Source organism: Hemitrygon akajei, chromosome 9 (assembly GCF_048418815.1).
Source record: "Hemitrygon akajei chromosome 9, sHemAka1.3, whole genome shotgun sequence".
Taxonomy (NCBI): Eukaryota; Metazoa; Chordata; class Chondrichthyes; order Myliobatiformes; family Dasyatidae; genus Hemitrygon; species Hemitrygon akajei.
The window spans coordinates 47,100,891-47,119,159 of NC_133132.1; the positions used below are offsets into that span (position 1 = coordinate 47,100,891).

At 45.7% G+C, this 18,269-nt stretch overlaps 1 protein-coding gene across 2 annotated transcripts in view; it reads right to left on the reverse strand.

Moving 5' to 3' along the window:
- Window positions 1-5,743: 5,743 nt before the first annotated feature.
- The window catches only part of ddo (D-aspartate oxidase), a 62,741-nt gene continuing 50,215 nt past the window's right edge, over window positions 5,744-18,269 (reverse strand). For both annotated transcript variants that reach the window (XM_073055904.1, XM_073055905.1), the window contains one exon: window positions 5,744-6,693. In XM_073055904.1, the coding sequence (XP_072912005.1) occupies window positions 6,120-6,693 (574 nt within the window). In that variant the 3' untranslated portion in view covers window positions 5,744-6,119. The remainder of the gene's footprint in view (window positions 6,694-18,269) is intronic.

The window sequence follows — 18,269 nt, forward strand, 5'->3', positions numbered from 1 at the left end:
AAACATTTAAATACTTCAACAATTTGATGAAATAAGTATTAAAGGGAAAACACGAGGAAATCTGCAGATGCTGGAAATTCAAACAACAACACACACAAAATGCCGGTGGAACACAGCAGGCCAGGCAGCATCTATAGGGAGAAGCGCTGTCGACGTTTCGGGCCGAGACCTGACGAAGGGTCTCGGCCCGAAATGTTGACAGTGCTTCTCCTTATAAGTATTAAAGGGAAACTGCTCCAGGGAGGTCAGTTCCTGTCTAGAGACAACACTATAAAACGAAAAGTGTGACATCCTGCTCTTTCATCGGTTTGAAGCCAGAGCTAACGGCGTTGTACATCGACCTACAGTATGAGTGTTGCTGTTGTGTCTCAGCAACAAGTCCTGCGCCTGGGGGGGAAGATTACCCATTGGTAGCAACAACACTTATTAGCATCCTGCCCCTAAAATAACAAGAGCAAGCAGTGGCCAAATGGTCCCCATTAATCATAGAGTGATACGTAATGGAGACAGGCCTTTCAGCCCACAAAGGTAGCACTGACCATCAACCACCCTGTACACCGATCCTACATTAATCCCAGTTTATTCTCCCCACTGTCTAATCTACTCCTAGTTTCTACCACTCATTTCCACAATAGGGAAATTCACCATAGTCAATTAGTCTAACAACTTGCTCGTGGATGAAAGCAAGGCAGTGGATGTTGTCTACAGAAACTTTAGGAAGGCATTTGACAAGGTCCCCCATGGGAAGTTGGTCAGAAAGGTTCGGTCGCTCGGGTTTCAGAATGAGGCAGTGAATTGGATTAGACATTGGCTCTGTGGGAGAAGCCAGAGAGCGGTAGTAGAGTGTTGTCTCTCTGACTGGAGGCCTACCGTCTGACTAGTGGTGTGCTGGGTCCTTTGTTGTTTGTCAACCGTATCAATGATCTGGATGATAATGTGATTAACTGGATTAGCATATTTGTGAATGACCCCAAGCTTGGGGGTGTAGTATCAGTGAGCAAGGCTATCGTGGCTTGCAGAGGGATCTGCATCAGCAGGAAAAACGGGCTGAAAAATGACAGATGGAATTTAATGCGGACAAGTGCAAGATTTTGCACTTCGGTAGGACCAACCAGGGTAGGTCTTACACAGTAGACAGTAGAGCACTGAGGAGCGTGGTAGAACAAAGGGATCTAGGAATACAGGCACACAAAGAGGCGTCACTTAGATAGAGTTGTAAAGACAGCTTTTGGCACATTGGCATTCATGAATCAAAGTATTGAGTACAGAAGACGAGATGTTATGTTTGGGTTGTTTGAGGCGGTGGTGAGGCCTGATTTGTGGTATTGTGTGCATTTTTAGTCACCTACCTACTGCAAAGATGTAAACACGGCTGAAAGAGTGCGGAGAAAATTCACAAGGATGCTGCCAGGTCTGGAGGACCTGAGTTATAAAGAAAGATTGCATAGGTTAGGACTGCATTCTTTAGAACATAGAAAATTGAAAGGAGATTTGATATACAAGATTATGAGGGGTACAGATAGGTGAAGTCCAAGCAGGTTTCTCCTGCTGAGGTTGGGTGAGTCAGGACTGAACCTGGATCACTGTGCAGAGGCAGCTCTGCTAGTCACACCCTGTGTGTTACCATGGTGAGAACACAGGTAAACCTTTACAGCAGCTTCACCCAGAGGACGAATCTCAGCTCACAGAAGCTGCTTGCATGGTGGAATATTGTTGCTTTACTTATTTTTTGGTATCTGGACATGGCTTGGAAAGCTTTATATCCCCTTCCTAACTACCCTTGGGAAAGCGGTGGTGAGCCACCTTGAACTCCTGCACGCCTGCCTCCCTCCCGGAGAAGGTGCATTGCCGTTCGGTAGAAATCCAGTAACAATGCGGTTCACTGGAAGGAAACCTGCAGGTGGTGAAGAACTTACTTCCCTTGTCGTTGTTTTTTTTTACGATGGTCGCTGGCGGACTGGACCCAGATGGGGAGGAGCGGCGGACAGAGCATCAGAGGCCTGACCGCAGAACCCCGCGTGACACGTCATTCTCCACAAACGCAAGGACTCCGCAAACTGCTCTGATCGAGAGTCCGAATTCAATAATCGTAGAAAGCGGAATCCAGTGCCAGTCACAATAAACGGGAAGCACCAGGGCTTAACAACGTTAGTTAAGAGAATAATTAGTGCCCAACACTCTGTGTTATGCTCCAGAGGTATGTAGGGGCTCATTACATGTTTGGTGGCTGAGGGCTTGTGGTGTGCTGCTAAAGAACCCTTGGCAAGTTGCCACAGTGCTCCTTGTAAGGCAGTGCAGCCACAGGGGGTGTAGGGAGAGTGATTGTTTAGAATGATGGATTGAGACCCAATTAAGAAGGTTGCTTTGGCCTGGACGGTGTTGGTGTTGGTGCTGCACTAACCAAAGCAGTTGTAAGTATGCTTGAGTTGTTGGAGATGCACCAACAACAACACCCAGCCAATAGCTGGGTGGGACAGGAGGTCGTTCCAGGCCGGGCTTCAACCTTTACTTTCCAATCCTAACATCTTCAGTCAATCAGAGAGGAAGCACCTGGCGTGACTGAGAGTAGAAGAGCTTCCACCGGCTGGTTAAAAGGATAAGTTTCAGCTGACAGCCAGGACCCAGACCTCGATGGCCTCAGCGTCTCTGTCGTCTGGAAGTGTGTGAAATAACCACCATCGGTTAGCAGGAGAAACCTGTCATGTGACCAGTCAATCCCTTTCCCCACCCCAATATTTCAACCAGCCCCTGTTTTGGATTCATTAATTCTCCAAGGGAAATTTTAAAAAATGTATTTCAGGGGTGTGTGTGGAGAAGATTACAACCTTTCACTATCCAACACTGTGTGGCTGTTTAAAGCGTTGATGTTTGGCGTGGAGAATACAGTCACTTTCATTTTCCCCTGACAAGATTCATGAGGTCATAAACCCAACTTTAGCATGGATGGCCATGAGATGATGGAGGCCCAGTACAGGCTGGAAGCATCCCCTGGAACCACGGCACTGGGGAAGTAGTTAGTCATGGTACAAAACAACTCCACTGTGGTCAGCTCCCATGCAGACGTCTGACCATGCTGAGAATCAGCAGGTTTTTACATATTTAGCAACACTGTACCAGCAACCCTAACCTAATCACGGGACCAATTAACCTACCCCGGAACACCTTTGGACTGTGAGAGGAAACCGGAGCACCTGGAGGAAAAAACCCACACATTCCAGGGGGAGGACGTGTGAGACTCTTTACGGAACGGCAGCGGAATTGAACTCCAAACTCCGGAACACCCCGAGCTGTAAGTGTCACACCAACCACTACACTACCGCGGCACCCAGATGCGGAACAGCTGCAGCCCTGAAAGCCCGCATAGATAATGGTCTGAAAATCGTCACATTTTATGCCATATGGAAGCATGCAGAGTCCTAAAATGGAGCCACATGATCACCACAATCTAAAAGGGAGCCACTTGGCCCATTGTGATCACTTGCCTAACCAGTCCATGGTCCTAATCTTGCCCGATTTCTCTCCTTGAGATAAATAACACAATCGCAGTTCAGCAGACTCCTCATAAGGCCATAGAACATCACCCACCAAATGCAGAATCCAGCCTCCCAGCTCATCATAAACACAGGAGATCCTGCAGATGCTGGAAATTTGAGCAACCGCAAAATGCTGGGGGAGCTCTGCAAGTCAGGCAGCATCTGTGGAGGGGAATAAACAGTCGACATTTGGGGTCAAGGCCCTTCATGAGGGCTGGAAAAGAAGGAGGCAGAAGCCAGGATAAGGTGGTGGGGGAGAAGGAAGGGATAGGTAAGACCAGCTGAGGGGAAAGGTGGAAGAGTTAAAGGGCTGGAGATGAAGGAATCTAATACAAGAGGAGGACAGAGGACCATGTAGGAAAGGGAAAGAGGAGGTGAACCAGAGGATGGACAGGTGAGGAGACGGGGTAAGAGGGTAACCAGAATAGGGAATGGGAAAAAGAGAGTGGGGGAAGAAATTATCAGAAGTTGGAAAAATCAATATTCATGACATCAGGTTGGCAGCTACTCAGACAGAACATGAGCAGTTGTTCCCCGCACCTGAATTTGGCCTCATCATGGCAGTAGAGGAGTCCATGAACAGGCATGTCAGAATGTAATGGGAAGTCAAACTGAAATGGGTAGCCTCCGGGAGATCCTGCCTTTTACCGCGAACTGAGTTATTGTTTCCCCAATCACATGAGACAGAGCTCCTGGGCAGGACTCAACAAGTGAAACAACTACAAACAATCGCATCAAACACACCGCAAGAATTCACTGTAAGGTCGAAATGGCCAGTACTGGAAGATATCCCGATGTTATTTTGGCAAAGGTGAAGTTACCTTAAATGTGGGTAAACATTGCTGTAATATTGTACTTCAATGGAGAGCCTGCTTTATTTGGCAAGGGCTACAGTTGTGTCTTGGATGTTCTTGACTCTGGACCCAATCACAGATGCTTTATGAAAAGCTCTTTGTGCAGAGGAATTTTCTGTCTCCTGACCGGACACATCCTTACCTATATTTTGTTTCATGTCTTCCCCTACCAGCTCCAGGAGGGGACACGCTACAAGCTGCAATGACTGTGATGGAACCTTGGCCAGGGCTGGAGGTCTTTGAATATTCTTAGGGCAAACTTTGATGATTCTTGATAAAGGTGAAAAGTTGAAAGGCTAGAATCTAATGGAGCATGATCATATTAAGTGGCAGACAAGGTTTGATGGGCAAGTGGCCTACTCCTCCTCCTGATTCATATACTTACAGCTACAGCTAATTAACTTAACTAATGGGCAAACAAGTTCCAACCTTAAATTAAAATGGAAACAACCATGTCCAACAGGGGCTGGTAAGTGCAACAGCAGGGCTCCAGTGTTCTCACCCAGGCACTGGGGAATATTGTGTAAAAAAAAAAGCAGAAAGACAGCATTCAATTCTGGTAAGAACAGGTAATTTTCCAATTTCTGGTAACCTGCCCTCTCCCACTGCCAATGTTCTCCTCTCACCCACAATCATCCATCCATCTTGGCTTCTTTTCCTTAGTTCGTCTTTCCCATCCCCTCTGCAACCTGGTTTCATTTACTGATCATCCCCTCTCCACCGGGTTCCACCCATCACCTCCAGACTCTGTCCCAGCCTCTTCCTTGTTCCACTGCATTCTGGCGACCTCCCTCTCCACCCTGATCAACTTAGAACTTCTGCCTCCGCAGACGCTGCTCGACTCATTTCCAGTATTCAGTCTTGTTACCATTCCAGGTTCCAGCAAACGCAGTCTCTTTTGTTTTCACGTTGAATTCTTTGACGCCACGAAGCGCTGAACTCGGGTACAAAGGTGTAAAATCAAGCGAGCGCACACAAAATGCTGGAGGAACTCGGCAGGTCAGGCAGCGTCTATAGAGATGAACAAACGGTCAACGTTTTGGGCCGGGACCCAACATTAGGACTGAAACATCGACCGTTTGTTCATTTCCATGGATGATGCCTGACCTGCTGAGATCCTCCAGAATTTTGGGTGTGTTGCTTTGGATTTCCGGCATCTTGAGTAAATACAAACAATGCTTTTCCACTGCCTGATAATGAACTAACTTCAGCAGGTACGCAAGTCATTGAGGCTGGGTATTAGGATGCCAGCCTTCAGAGTTATCTCTGTTCTAGGCTCCCCGATTTGAGGTACATCGAAGCCAACACCAAACGAAGGCAAAGATCACACCTTAACAACGAAGATGACCATGGATGGAATTTCCAATTCTCATCTTTCCAGATGGTAGTTTATTACATTCTTTACATTGCCAACTCTCACCAGGAGAGAACGATTAAAATAATGAGGCGGAAAATACCAATCAGCAATGTGCGACTTCTAATCACAGTCAGTAACATTAATCATTAAGAAAATTAGACAATATAAGGCACCAGTCTGTGAAGCTTATATACCAGTTGATCTGTACATTTAAACCCTATTACTTATTCAGAGATACAGTGCAAAACAGGCCCTTCCAGCCCTTTGAGCCGCGCCACCCGTCAAACCCAATTAACCCTAACCTAATCACAGGGCAATTTACAATGACTGATGTGGTGCAGGAAAGTGATGCTGCAGATTTCAGTCCTTCCCCGCTCACAGTTTTGACGTAGCGTGAAGGGGTCGACGTCCTACTTCCAGTATGATCTCCTTCACCAGCTGAGCCGCTTCCTTTGCTGTTCCCCAGTGGAATCCAACTCCGGCCCCACCGTGGCCGTAATTGTGGACCACAAACATCCGACGGCCGCCTCGTTCCAGCCTCTCCTTTTCCAGTCTCAGAACATCCCTGGTTGGCCTCAGACCGACCCCTTCAGAAAGCTTCCGACAGTGCCTGAGACTTGGCTCAAATGCACAGCAGTTCTCGAAAATGGTCTTGCTGTCCAACGGGTCGACTGACATCCGCCAATCTCCTCGTTGTCTAGTTCCACCCAAGGTAACGCTGTTGATTCCTGGGTAGATGTAAATGGTTCCATCATCTGTACGGACAAAGTGTTTCAGCCAAGGAGCGTGAACTTTATGGACCTGGCCCCTCACTGGATATACTTCCATGTCCCCTGTGAGTGCCCTGGCCCCAATACCCGAACAGTTCACAACAACGTCATACTTCCCATCCAGCTCCCAGAAATCCATGACCTTCCCCACCTGTATCCGGCCTCCTGCCTCCTTTAACCTGCAATTAACAATACAGTCTTTGTTAATACACAGCTTTTATAGAACAATGAAACATTGATTATTAAAAGGAGCATCACAATTCCATATACAATCCCACAAGACCTGTTAATGACAGGATCTGTGACTCTCCCCACTTTAGTGCTTTACATCGAGGACAATTTTATCTCCCACCTGTAAACTGTTGCCAATTCTCTCATCCTGTCTCCCCCACCTCTCCTTATCTCTCTTTCTCTGGTGCCTCCTGTGTCACGTCAGGACTTTATTCCTTTGAGCATAGGAAGAGAATGAGGGGCGATGCCGATCAGAAGCACAGAAAGGGTCAATACATACAGACCTTTCCTCCGGGGTTGGGCATCAAGAACTACAGGACATTCTGCAGGTTTAGTGTGTGAGGAGAGAGATTTAAAAGATAACTGGGAGGGGGGGGGTCAACGTTTTCTACCAAGAGGGTGGTCAGTATATGGGATGAGTTGTCATGGGAAGTGATTGAGGCAAGTACATTAACAATATTTGGGCAGGTACGTGGATAGGATGGGAGTTCCCAGCCTGGGATCCATGGACCCCTTGCTTAATGGTATTGGTCCTTGGCATAAAAAAGGTTGGGAACCCCTGGTTTAGAGGGATATGGGTCAAACACAGATAAATGGGACTAGCTTAGATTGGAGTCTTGATCAGCATGGAGCAGTTGAGGCCCAAGAGCCTGTTTCTGTGCTTTATGAGGAAGGTGAGGTTAACTTATTAGTAGCCCCAGCTGCAGGATATTAATACATAGACAGTCTGATTCCCATAGGGCTGCAGGGCAGTCAAATTCACGTGATTAGATCTGGAAGGCAAGTCTGTGTCTCATAAATAAAGTTCAAAGTAAAATTTATTATCAGAGTACATAGATGTCACCACACACAACCCTGAGGTTCTTTTTCTGAGGGCACACTTAGCAAGTCTATAGAACAGTAACTGTAAACAAACTGTGCAAATGCAGATAATAAATAAACAGCAACAAATAACAAGCATGAAATAACAAGATCAAAGAGTCCTTAAATGAGTGTAGTTATCTCCTTTTGTTCAAGAGCCTGGTGGTTGATGGGTAGTAGCTGTTCTTGAACCTGGTGATGTGAGTCCTGAGGCTCTTGTACCTTCTACCTGATGGCAGCAGTGAGAAGAGAGCAAGGCCTGGGTGCTGAGGATCTTTGATGATGGGTCCTGCTTTTCTATGACAATATTCCATGTAGATGTGCTCAATGGTTGGGAGGGTTTTACCCATGATGTAGTTGGCTAAATCCGCTACCTTTTGTAGAATTTTCTGCTCAAAGGCATTGGTGTTCCTGTACCAGACTGTAATGCAACCAGTCAGCACACTTTCCACCCCACATCTATAGAAGTTTGCTAAAGTTTTTGATGACATGCCAAATCTCCGCAGATTCCTGAGGAAGTACAGGCACTATTGTGCTTTATTTGCAATTATATTTATATGATGGGTCCAGGACAGGACCTCTGAGATAGTGACACTCAGGAATTTAAGGTTACTTAACCTCTCCACCTCTGATCCTCCAATGATTACTGGCTCATAGACCCCTGGTTTCCCTTTCCTGAAGTCTATTATCAGCTCCTTGGTCTTATTGACATTGAGAAAGAAGTTGTTGTCATTACACCACTCAGCCAAATTTTCAATCTCCCTCCTGCATGCTGATTCATCACCACCTTTGATTCAGCCCACAGCAGTGGAGTCATCAGTAAACTTGTACATGGTGCTGGAGCTGTACTTATCCACACAGTCATAGGTGTAAAGTGAGTAGGTGTCAAAAACATTACACTGGAATTTATTTTAGGATCAATAAAGTATATCTATCTATCCATCCATCTAGAGCAGGAGGCTCCTGTGCTGATGGAGATTTTGGAGATGTTTTTGCCAATCCAAACTGACTGTGGTCTACAAGTGAGGAAATCCAGGATCCAAATGCACAAGAGGGTATTGAGGCCCAGGTCTTGAAGTTTACTGATTAGTTTAGAGGGTATTATGGTGTTAAGTGCTGAGCTGTAACCTTTACTATCCAGATATTCCAGGGTTGTGTGAAGAGCCAATGAGACAGCATCTGCTGTGGACCTGTTGCTTCGGTAGACATATTGGAGTGGATCCAAATTGGCACTCAGGCAGGAATATGTCATCATTAAATTCATTTATTTACTTAAATTTTGATTCACTGTCTCCCTTCCTTCCTCCATCTGACCTCCAGACCCATGCCAGTATAGTTGACTCCAAACAGCCCTTAGTTCAAACACAATAGGGGTGTACACCAAATACCACATTTGCTTGTGCCTGAATTAAAAGCAAAACACAACCATTCACAGTGAAGTGCAGGAGGTAAAGGTACCTCAAAGGAGGCAAAAGGTATCTGAACTTCACATGATCAGAAATGAGTCAAGCCTAGACCCTGAAGTTATACAAGACATTGGTGAGGCCCAATTTGGAGTACTGGGTGCAGTTCTGGTAACCTGCTTACAGCAAAGGTATCAATAAGATTGAAAGAGTGCAGAGAAATTTTGCAAGGATGTTGCCCAAGTTATAGAGAAAGATTGAATAGGACTTTATTCCCTGGAGCCTAGGAGAATGAGGGGAGATTTGATAAAAGTACACACAATTATGAGAGGTATAGAATGTAAACAGACCTTTTACACTAAGATTGGGTGAGTCTAGAATTAGGGGTGGCGGGTGGCGGGTGAAGGGTGAAATATTTAAGGGGAACATGAGGGGAAACTTCTTCACTCAGAGGGTGTGAGAGTGTGGAATGAGGTGCTAGCGGAGGTGGTGAATGTGGGTTAAATTTCAACATTTAAGAGAAGTACATGGATAAGAGGGGTATGGTCCAAGTGCAGTTTGATGGGACTAGGCAAAATAACTGCTTCCTCCAGTGCCTTTTCCACATCATCGCTCCATGTTCCCCACAAACTTTTCTGATTTGTTGCCCATTCACAGGCTCATCAGGGTCATAAAGCCACATCTTTCCTCTCCGTTTAAAGAAACGATCCCCTTTCTCTCAGATAAGTGGATCTGGAATAAGACATCTACTTTTATTGCCTCAGCCAGATACAAGATCGTGAGGCCTGAGAAGCAGTCTTAAATGTTCAAAACATACATCTTCAGTGCCTGGTCCATTAATGCATGACCCCTTCTTGGATATGCTTTCAACCTACACTTTTCAGCCATAAACATAGCACTTAAAACTTAATTTAATCAATAAATCTTCACTGCGAACAAAAAAACCCCAATAAAAACAGTCAAAGCCTTCATCTTATATAAATCTATAACAAAAGGGGGAGAAAAGAAACTGGAAAGACGCAAAATAACTTTGAACTAAAGTTAATAATATAAAGGTATTAGAAACAGAAGCTAAAGTGGGCCATTCATTAACCTACCAACCTGCTTTGCCATTCGGTAACATCAATAAGCTAATCTTTCCCCTGAACGACATGTAACAACCCCTATTTATATCCTGGTATCCTTAATATACACCAATCTAGTGATCTTTCCCCTAAATATAGTGACTGAGCCTCCACAACCCTCTTGGGTAGAGAAAGTGTAACATTCAGAAACCTCTTGATAAAGGAAGGTTCATCTCCTCCAACCCATCTGGTTGAACTCCATAATATTAGACTTGATCTGAAAGGCAACATAGCAATAAGATATTGTGACAGCCATTAGGCTTGGGAAGAGAAGGAAACATTAACATCAAATGCTGTTGGAATCTGCACTTTGAGCAGCCGAGCATCTTAGCTCAGGCAAGCATTAACCATCTCGCCCCCACATCTCAACCACCCCAGAATGAGAAAGATGGGCTTTACAGCCACAGCTCCAGACAATGGCAGGCCGGGAGGTCTCGTGCTTACGTACTGTAACCCTTTCTGCATCTCACAATTTCCAAAATGCTTCGCAGCCTTGTAGAGTTTTAAAACAATCACAGTTGGTTTGTAGAAAATCCAGTTGGCTCATTTTACATACCCCAAGCTGCCACAAATGACATCAGGATAATTTACCAAGCATCAGTTCAATATCAGAGTGACCATATTCATCAGATTACACATTGCAACTTCACAGGCTGACTCAATACTAAACTATGAGTAAGTTGAAATGTTCCATTTCAAAATGCACGACAATGCTCATTTGCTAGTACTTGTGATGCACTGTCCATTTTCCCCATTTCTAATGCACATCACACAGGAGAGGGTCTCTCACCTGTATTTGGTAACAGCAACAATGAAAGGCTAGTCAAATCCCTCCCAGCGTTGCAGTGGGTCAATTGTGTCCACCGTCAAAATTCAAGATCATTTAATCTCGTTTCCAGTACGCAAGTGTAAAGGGGAACAAAATAATTGCTACTCCAGATCATATTCTGTGCAAAAAATTGAATCAGTGGTTGGAGATGTTGATCAGCTTTACTGCTTGGGGAGAGTAACTGTTGTTGAGTCTGGTAGCCCAGGCGTGGACGCTACATAGTCTCCACCCTGATGGGAATGGGACATGAGCAGGACAGGACTCGGTGCATTTAACTCTCAGGAATGCAGGTACGGCATTGTTAAGCGGGCAAAGATACATCGCCATGGTTGGAAGAGAGGTCGATGGGGAGGACTCCAAGCCAGACTAAAACAGCAGGATGTTAAAATTCTTCTACCCAGCAGCTTGTTAGCAGATGTACAGCCAGTGAAGAACAGGCATGATTGCTGTTTCGGAGGGAAATGAGGGATTGTTGCATTCTGTGTTTCACGGAGACATTGCTCGCTCAACACATGATGGATATGGTGGTCCCGCCCGAGAAGTTCTCAAACTACTGGACCGATCGATCAGAGGAACATTTGGGGAAGGTGGGGGTCAGTGTTCTATGATAAACTCTTCATGGTGCTAGGACGTAGTGGTCTTGTCACACTCTTGTTCTCATGATCTGGAATGTTGAGTGATTAAGTGCCATCCATTCTAGTTATCCTGATCCTGACCTTAGTTTACAAATTACCAAAGGCAGATGTTAAGCACTCGAGCATTTCCTGGTTGTTGTTAATTGGTGTTAATCAAGGGAAGCACAGGACTGCTTTGAATCGGTGGAGTGGACTTAATTCGGGGATTCATCTTCGAATCTAGATGAGTATGCTGCAGTTGTTACTGACTTCATTAAAACCTATGTGGGTGTGACTTATTATACATTGCCAAACCAAAAGCCATGGATGAACCAGGAGGTATTGTCGTCTGTTGAAGGCTAGATCTGAGGCATTCAAGTCTGGTAACCCAGGCCTGAACCAGAAAACCAGGTATAATTTATGGAGGGCTATTTCAAGGGCAAAGAGACAATTTCGAACGAGGTTGGAGGCGATATTGGATGCATGGCAACTCTGGCAGGGTTTTCAAGACATTACTTCCTACAAAGAGAAACCCAATAGCATGAATGGCAGCGATGCTTCTCTACCAGATGAACTCAACACCTTCCATGCACGCTTTGAAAGGGAGAACACAACTACAGCTATGAAGATCCCTGCTGCACCTGATGACCCTGTGATCTCCGTCTCAGAGGCCAATATTAGGCTGTCTTTGAAGAGGGTGAACCCTTTCAAGGTGAAAGGTCCCAATGGAGTACCTGGTAAGGCTCTGAAAACCTGTGCCAACCAACTAGCAGGAGTATTCAAGGACATTTTCAACCTCTCACTGCTACGGACAGAAGTTCCCACTTGCTTCAAAAAGGCAACAATTATACCAGTACCTAAGAAGAATAATGTGAGCTGCCTTAATGACGATTGCACAGTATCTACAGTGATGAAAGGTTTTGAGAGATTGATCATGACTAGACTGAACTCCTGCCTCAGCAAAGACCTGGACCCACTGCAATTTGCCTATCGCCACAATAGGACAATGGCAGAAGCAATCTCAATGGCTCTCCACACAGCTTTAGACCACCTGGACAATACAAACACCTACGTCAGGACGCTGTTCAGCGACTACAGCTCAGCATTTAACACCATCATTCCCATAATCCTGATTGAGAAGTTGCAGAACCTGGGCCTCTGTACCTCCCTCTGTAATTGGATCCTCAACTTCCTAACTGGAAGACCACAATCTGTGTGGACTGGTGTTAACATTTCCTCCTCGCTGATGATCAACACTGGTGCACCTCAGGGGTGTGTGCTTAGCCCACTGTTCTGCTCTCTCTACACCCATGACTATGTGGCTAGGCATAGCTTAAATACCATCTATAAATTTGCTGATGATACAACCATTGTTGGTAGAATCTCAGGTGGTGACGAGAGGGTGTACAGGAGTGATATGCCAACTAGTGGAGTGGTGCCGCAGCAACAACCTGGCACTCAACGTCAGTAAGATGAAAGAGCTGATTGTGGACTTCAGGAAGGGTAAGACGAAGGAACACATACCGATCCTCATAGAGGGATCAGAAGTGGAGAGAGTGAGCAGTTTCAAGTTCCTGGGTGTCAACATCTCTGAGGACCTAACCTGGTCTCAACATATTGATGTAGTTATAAAGAAGGCAAGACAGCGACTATACTTAATTAGGAGTTTAAAGAGATTTGAGTCAACAAATGTACTCAAAAACTTCTATAGATAGATGTAACATGGAGAGCATTCTGAAAGGCTGCATCACTGTCTGCTATGGGGGAGGAGGCTACTGCACAGGACCGAAAGAAGCTGCAGAGGGTTGTAAATTTAGTCGACTCCATCTTGGGTACTAGCCTACAAAGTACCCAGGACATCTCCAAGGAGCGGTGTCTCAGAAAGGCAGCGTCCATTATTAAGGACCCCCAGTACCCAGGGCATGTCCTTTTCTCACTGTTACCGTCAGGTAGGTGATATAGTAGGCCTCCATTTGTCTTGATAGACCATGGATTTGCACCTTGGTAAGATTCCAGGGCGCAAGCCTGGGCAAGGCTTTTTTTTAATGGAAGACCGGCAGTTGCCCAACCTGCAAGTCTCCCCTCTCCACGCAACCGATGTTTTCCAAGGGCAGGGCATTAGAGGTAGGAGGTACAGAAGACTGAAGGCACACACTCAGCGATTCAGGAACAGCTTTGAACACTAACTCACATTTTCAATATATGTTATTTCTGTTTTTGCACGATTTTTAATCTATTCAATATACATATACTGTAACTGATTTATTTATTTATTTTCTTCTATATTGTGTATTGCATTGAACTGCTGCTGCTAAGTTAACAAATTTCATGACACACGCCGGTGATAATAAACCTGGTTCTGATTTCTCTTTCCTAGTCACTGATGTTTGCAGACGTTGTCTGCAACAAACCCACCGGGGACATCCCACCCCCACGCCCCAAACAAGCTGCACATTATAAAGACAGAAACAGTGCCTGTGAAAAGGGAAACAGAGCTAATCAAAAGTCATGGGCTCAGCCTGCTGTTGAAACATTTCCAGGCCTGCAAGAAACATCTCTGACTGAACTCCCAGTTCTAATCTACCCTACGCCCCACTCCCAACATGTCCCCAGCTGTCATCCCAGAATGGACCGTCCAACCTCACTCAGCCCACCGAATTCTTGCTGCTGCTCCGTTGTGAGCACGAGTACCAACTCCATGGAAAGTTTTGTCTGACCACTCTCTCGTCTCTGGCCTAACCTACTTGCTGCTGGTGCTCAGTCTGTTCCCTCCCCCGGCCATCTCCACCTAAGCGGCTTCATCTTGCACCACTTACAAATACCTGTCACAAGTCAGTTTCCTTTCAGATTGCAGACACTCCAGATTGCCTCAGGGAAGTGCCAGTGAAGAAGTTACCATGGTTACATACCTAATTGGCTGACATTGAGCATGAACATGCAGGTACTTAATTCAACTCTGCTCAATTTTACGTAAATGAAACTGTGTATTTCAGTGCGTACCAAACAGAATCCGTTCATTTACTCTCATCTTTTTCTTGTTAGAATTGCTCCTCTTTACCAGATACGCACTCAGTCCTACACACATATTGCAATTCTGAATGCATTAGCTGGACAGTGTGAAGAGAACATGTCTACAACTTATCCCTATAATTCAACTGAGGTACTTAACAGTGATCTGGAATTGTGACCCAGGTTATTGGGTCCATATGTAGGACCCCTTAGTAACTTAAAGCATGTTCCTGTGGTATTTGGCCAACCACTTTAATATAAATTAGCAATCTTAGGGTCATTCAACATGGAAATAGGGTCTCGTCTTACTCAATTTTGGTTTGATTAGACCACAACACCTTCTTCCAGCTGACTTCAGAGTCTCCCACGTCTCCTGCCAAACTCTAGCTGAAATTTCATGAGTTTTTTCAACAGGGGCTTTCTCTTTGCCACTCCCCCATAAAGTTGTGACCAGTGAAGCACCTGGACAACTGTTGTCGTATGTGCAGTCTCTCCCATCTCAGCCACTGAAGCTTGTGACTCCCCCAGGTCTCTTGGTGGCCTCCCTCACTAGCACGGTCACTCAGTTTTTGAGGACGGCCTGCTCTAGGCAGATTTACAGCTGTGCCATAATCTTTCCATTTCTTGATTATCGACTTAACTGTACTCCAAGGGGTATTCGGTGACTTGGAAATGTTCTTGTATCCATCTCATCACTTGTGTTTTTCAATAACCTTTTCACAGAGTTGTCTGGAGTGTTCTTCTGTCTTCATGGTGTAGTTTTTGCCAGGATACTGACTCACCAGCAGTTGGAGCTTCCAGACACAGGTGTATTTTTACTACAATCAACTGAAACACCTCGACTGCACACAGGTGATCTCCATCTAACTAATGATGTGACTTTAAAACCAATTGGCCGCACCAGTGATGATTTGGTGTGTCATATTGAAGGGGGTGAATACTTACACAATCAATTATTTTGTGTTTTATATTTGTAAGTGATTTAGATCATTTTGTAGAGATCTGTTTTCACTTCGACACGAAAGCGTCTTTTTCTGTTGATCACTGTCAAAAAAGCCAAATTAAATCCACTGTGACTCAGCGTTGTAAAACAATAAAACAGGAAAACTTCTGGGGTGGGGGGAAATACTTTTCATAGGTACTGTAAATTAACCCTACACTACTCCCATTTTATTCACCACCCACACCCAATTTTCATCAATTCCACTCGAATTCTAACACTCACCTACACACCAAGTGAAGGTCAGTGGCTACTTAACCAATCAAACTACACGTCTTTAAGACGTGGAGGGAAACCAAATCACCAAGGAAAATCCATGTGACCACAGGAAGCACATCCAAACTCTTACACAGACAACAGACGAGGTCAGGATTGAACTAGGATACGGTCCTGTGCAAAAATCTTAGGTACATTATATATAGCTAGGGTGCCTAAGACTTTTGGACTGTACTGTAATTTTATGTATTGCGCAGTACAACTGCTGTAAACAAGATCAAATTTCATGAAATATGTGAGTGATGATAAACCGCATTCTGATATGGGTCTCTGTTGTGGACTGAGAGTGGGAAGGGGGCAGGGAGAGGGGGATCAGGGATGGGAAAAGGGGAAAGGAGAGGGGAGGGAGAGGGAAGCACCAGAGAGACATTCTGTAATGGTCAATAAACCAATTGCTTGGAATCAGGTGACCTCGCCTGGTGTCTCAGGGGCTAGGTGTGTCTGCAGCTGTGCCAACTCTGCTGCCCCAGCACTCCTCTGCCACCTGTCCCACACCCCACCCGTGGCACTCCACCCTCACCGTTCCCAACATCCTTTGCTCCCGCCAGATTTACAAACTCGCTCTCTGTCCGATGTTGACAACTACAGTACCTTAGGAACCCCAGCTATATATCTGTGGCTAAGAGGTTTGCACAGTGCAGTCAGAGGCTGCAACTCTACCATCGTGCTCTTATCCACTGACCCCGCACTGGAGGAAGACAGGGAAATGCAGAATCCTAATTACTTATCTTCCATTTGAATATGCAAATGAAATAGGGTGACATAACGACGGAGCGCAGCTTCAATGACCTCCGGAACGGGTACTCTCCGTGCCCACACAGACCCCTCGGGTTTCCGCTCACGTCCCAGAGTCTTGCTGATCAGTGGGTTAACTGTAAATTACCCCAATATGCAATAGTGGTAGGAAAACACAGGGCAAGTTAATGGGCACGTGAGAGAGAAAAGCGATCGAGGGTATTGGGATTGATCTGAGGACTGGCATGCAGTGGGCTGAGAGGCTTCCCACCTAACTGTGCCAATCCCGTGTACCCTTCTATGCCCTGCCCATTCAAGTACCTGCCCCAGACGCTTATGAAATGTCCTCACCGTTCCTGACTCCACTCGCAGCTCATTCCAGATACCAATTACCCTTTGCGTGAAACATTTACTTGTCAGGCCTCCTTTAAATGCCCCCTCTCTCACATCCAACCTTTGCTTTCCAGTTTTAGCATGGGAGACAGGCTGAGGGGTGACCAGACAGCCAAACTCCTCAACTCCAGGGAAAAGAGACCTTGCCTAACCTCAAGCACTTCATTCCAGGTAACGCCCTGTAAATCTTTTCTGCACACTCTCTCTAGTTTAATGCCATCCGCGTGCTGTGGGGGGGGGGGGGGGAAGTCACCTTACATATTATTTATTTATAAGATTACATTTCTATGTCACCAGAAAATCAAAAAGATACTGATTTATTGTTCTCTTTCGAGTAACCCGTGGATCTTCAGCTGTGTGGTGGTAGAGACACTATGTGATTCGACCGAGCAGCCCAGGTCTGGGATTTAAATCTCAGAGCGAAAGATGGGAATTAAGTTTCTGTGAAGGTGACTATAGAAACTATTGAACATAGTTTTGCCCTTCAGGAGAAAAATCTGGATGTGATAGGTGTCTTAGACTCAAATGAGATTTGTCTCTCCATTGCCCTCTGCAGGGTTGGCATGAATATCCAGAGCATTACCGCTGAAGACTAGGTCCTGCTCTCCAACCTTTATAAAATAATAGAAGTTATTTCTGATTGGGAGGAGCATTTGCAACGTGGGAGAGCTGGAAGAGTTTTACATGGGCACAAAAAGCGTCCAAAATTGGAATCTGGTTCAACGAAGAGAAACTCAGTGGCCAAGCAGCATCTGTGGGGGAGAAATGGGGGAAACCTGAATCAGGACCCAAGGAGCATTGACAATCCCTTTCCCTCCACAGATGCTGCTCGACCCACTGAGTTCTTCCAGCAGATTGTTTGTTGCACTGCATTTTATTAAAGCTGCTTTGGTGCTCTCTCAGTAGTCTCTCGAGCTACGTGGGGCATTTTTGGGAACTGGTTCAGAGGATGCCCTGCAAATGCGCCAATATCCCAACGAGCAGGCCAAATGCCTCCCGTAACGGACACTGCACTCCAAGGAAAAACAAGAGAAAACCTACAGGTGCTGGAAATCCAAGCAACACACACAAAATGCTGAGGGAGCCCAGCGGGCCAGGGAAAAGAGGACAGTCGATGTTTCGGGCCTGGCCTGCCGAGTTCCCCCAGCATTTCGTGTGCGTTAATCTACTCCAAGCTCTGTCACGGGAAGAGATCAGCAGGGGAAACAAAATCCAAGGAAATGCGGCATCCCCAGTGACCCTGGGAATGACTGGCCCAAGACAGTTCACCGAGGGGTAAG